The sequence below is a fragment of the Alosa pseudoharengus genome, unplaced genomic scaffold, assembly GCF_046254945.1.
Source record: "Alosa pseudoharengus isolate Yale_2024_CS ecotype anadromous, Long Island Sound unplaced genomic scaffold, YU_APseudo_1.1 YU_APseudo_1.1_scf_1, whole genome shotgun sequence".
Lineage (NCBI taxonomy): Eukaryota > Metazoa > Chordata > Actinopteri > Clupeiformes > Clupeidae > Alosa > Alosa pseudoharengus.
The window spans coordinates 47,290,818-47,294,060 of NW_027468564.1; the positions used below are offsets into that span (position 1 = coordinate 47,290,818).

Genomic DNA, 3,243 nt, shown 5'->3' on the forward strand with positions numbered 1-3,243 from the left:
GTTGGAGCTCAGGTAGTGAATGCCTTTAAAGGAAACCAAATGGTGAGGGAAAAAAACTGAAATAAAAGAGTTGTTGTGAGTTGTTGTGAATGTTATCCATTACAAAAAGAAAACAAAATAGAACCAACAAGGTTCATCCTTTGTAGTTTCATGTTTCGTATGCTTATGAATCGATCCAACCCCCTGACAATACCACACAAAAAAAAAACACCACAACAAAACAATAGTTTTCGTTTTTAAAATTGCGTCTCAATTTTATTTGACAACTTCTGATTAATTGCATATGACTTCTGTTCCTTTCGAGATGGCTGGAATGTCTGTCTGATGGCAGATTTAAAGGTACATCGAAAATAATAACAACAACAATAATAATAATAATAATAATAATAATAACACACTACTGAAACCCAACAACCACGTGCATTACTGCATACAGAAAGGCAGGAGAGGAGATCAACCAAAACATATGTACATCTACCTCTGATTCAGTACAGCGGCTTTATTTCAGAAGGATTGTTTTAAAAAGACCATCACATAGTCTTCTTTTATCCACTAAATGCCACATATCTATTTTATAAACATATATATATTTCAAATGTATTTAAAAAAAAAAAAATCATTATTCACACTATATTATCCTGCCAAATTAAGGACAAAAAAATATGATGGCAGCATGTTGGGCTTTAAATCTAATGGAAACAAAACAAAACAAAAATTTGAAGATTCTTTTGAAGGGAACAAGCAACAGTTAAAATACAAGCCTCTATAGAAATACTGTCATGCCTACACTATGTGAAACTTTAGTTCATTCCCACCCCGATCCCAACCCCATCCTTTCCCCCCACCCCCAACCACCACCCCCAAAAAAGTAAAGAGGCAGACAGAAATTGTTTCAGATTCGAGAACACTCGTGTGTTCCACTTCGAGTCCTCAATATTCTTGTCATCTTAAATCTCTCCATGGTGCAACCTGAAGTTTTCGTGTAGCAAAGGCAAAATAACAAAACTGAGAGACCAGTTCCACATTTGAACTATACATAGTGATCAAGTCCTCGATACCACCGATACATGAAGAGAAACACCCACACACACACAAAAAACATTTTAAATTAAATTTCTGTGAAATACACAGGGAAAAAAAACACAAGTTGAAAACAAAGTCTTTTTATATATATATAAAAGCATGTAATATATATAAAAAAAATCCTTGCTCTTGGAGCAGCAAGTCTGTGTAATTCTCAAGTGAAAGCAGAGAGGTCCATGCTTGATCCCTGCACTGAAAACCCAGAATCCAAACTACAGCATTCTGTGAACAAAACATGACTTAAGAGCACAATTTCACCCTGTTGTTCTTATTTGATCTTTCTTTTTTCCAAAACAAAAAAAAATGTTTGTGTGAAAAAAACATGATAGCCACGATAAACTGTGAGCATAACAAAAGGCTTTTTATTTTCTCCCTCGAAACACGTCTTATCTGTAAACCAGGAACAACTGAACAGTGCACGCATTTGTCCTGTACATTTGAAAACAAAACAAAAACAAAATAAAAAGCCATCGCAGTTTATACTCGACCATCTGTACCTCCGATTAAAGAGACAGATACAGAACGCAAGGCAGAGTGACAAGTGCTTTTCTCAATGTCAAACAAGATGGCCAATGTGCTGCCAACAGCATGGCGCCACAGCCTGTGGCTGGGATACAAACGACAACAAGAAATCATTTAGCTAAGTGCTTCTTTTCTAAAGAGCAGGGGTATCCTTTTTCGAGTTAGATTTTCGTAATAACATACTAGTAGTTTAACTTTCCTCTAAACACTAAAAAATGGGAGGGGTGGGGGGGGGGTCGCTAAAATAAGATAACTAACAGTCGACTGACAAGTCAGAGTTAGAGAAGGACTCTGTGGTGGTGGACTGAGGGATTTTCTTTTCTTTCTTTTGAAAGTTTACTTTCGGAACTCTCTCCCTTCCCCCTTTCACTCGACATGTCCCAGAAGTCTTTTCTCCTCATCCGTTAGGCCTGTCAGAACTAAATTGACCTCTGGGTCAAGGGTCAGCCTAAGCGTTCAAGGCTAAAAAACAACGGCCACATAGTTGCGTGCTATTCACCAAACTAAGCCGGTTTAATGTTCATAAGTAAAATACACCCCAAAAAAATATTAGGAACTTAACATAGTGGATTTATAAAATAAACAGATAATTGCTGTACCTTGTATCACTTGGTACCAAAACAAAATCTCAGGAAACTGAAAAGCACTTATTGCCATGGTAGCAAACAAAGGCATACTGATGCACATAATAATCAGTGAAAAACATTTTTTTTTCTCGAAATACATGGCTGCACTTTGTGTCATATGATTGGCCAATGTCCTTCAGGAGCTTGATGCAAGACCCTTATATTGAGTATAACCATAATCATCTTCTGGTTAAGACTCCAAGCTTGTAGCATATGGCTGGATAAACATATGTGTAAAGATATCCAAGGCACTCATTTATCTTTTTGTCTTTTTCTCTTTTTTTTTACAAAAAGAAACCATACAATAAATTCCAATAGATATGGTCACTATCTAAGGTAACTTATTTCATGATCATAATTTTGTGGGCAATCCAATTCATTTTTTTTTGTTGTAATTTTTCATGATCAAAATATTGTACTCTTTTTAAAAGATCTGTTTGCATGTCATGTCCTCGTTGTGAGTGTAGACTGTGATTGTGATCCTGTCACTGATGTGAATCTGTACATGATATGTAGAACAGTGTGTCTGCAGCATGGATTTTCTCTCATCACAAAGTACAAAACGTCACCGACAACAATTACAGCTAACCGATCAGCACTAACACACTAAGCATGCCGTTCAGTATTTTCGTATGTTTCTTTTTTTTTGTATAAAAAGGTAGAAAAACAACAATGTAAATTATTGCACATTTAGCGAGGCTCCAGGGTTTTGCTAGTTCGATGGGACTGCCCCAAAAATCCACTGTTCTGTGTCCACCCTTTCCGAGTGTGTGGACGCTATGCACATGCTAAGCTTCGTTCACGTCCTTTGAGAACCAGAACTCAACAGAGGGCTGAGAAAATGGCGGTGGTGGGTGGGAGGGTGGATGGGTAAGAACCTTTTTAAATCCTGACGTATCCATCCATCCTTTCTCCCCACCTCCGAAAACCTCCCCCCTCGTCCACCCACCGCCCGTTACTCGGACTTAATGTCTTCGCTGAGTGGCCGCTCTCCGTGCCACTTCTTCATGTG

General features: G+C 37.7%; 1 protein-coding gene across 1 annotated transcript in view; it reads right to left on the bottom strand.

The window, feature by feature from the left end:
* Positions 1–868: 868 nt before the first annotated feature.
* bcl11ab (BCL11 transcription factor A b) overlaps positions 869–3,243 on the bottom strand; it is a 33,488-nt gene continuing 31,113 nt past the window's right edge. The window contains exon 3 of the mRNA XM_076290045.1: positions 869–3,243. This exon is cut by the window's right edge and continues 2,060 nt beyond it. Within this exon, the coding sequence (XP_076146160.1) occupies positions 3,187–3,243 (57 nt within the window). The 3' untranslated portion in view covers positions 869–3,186.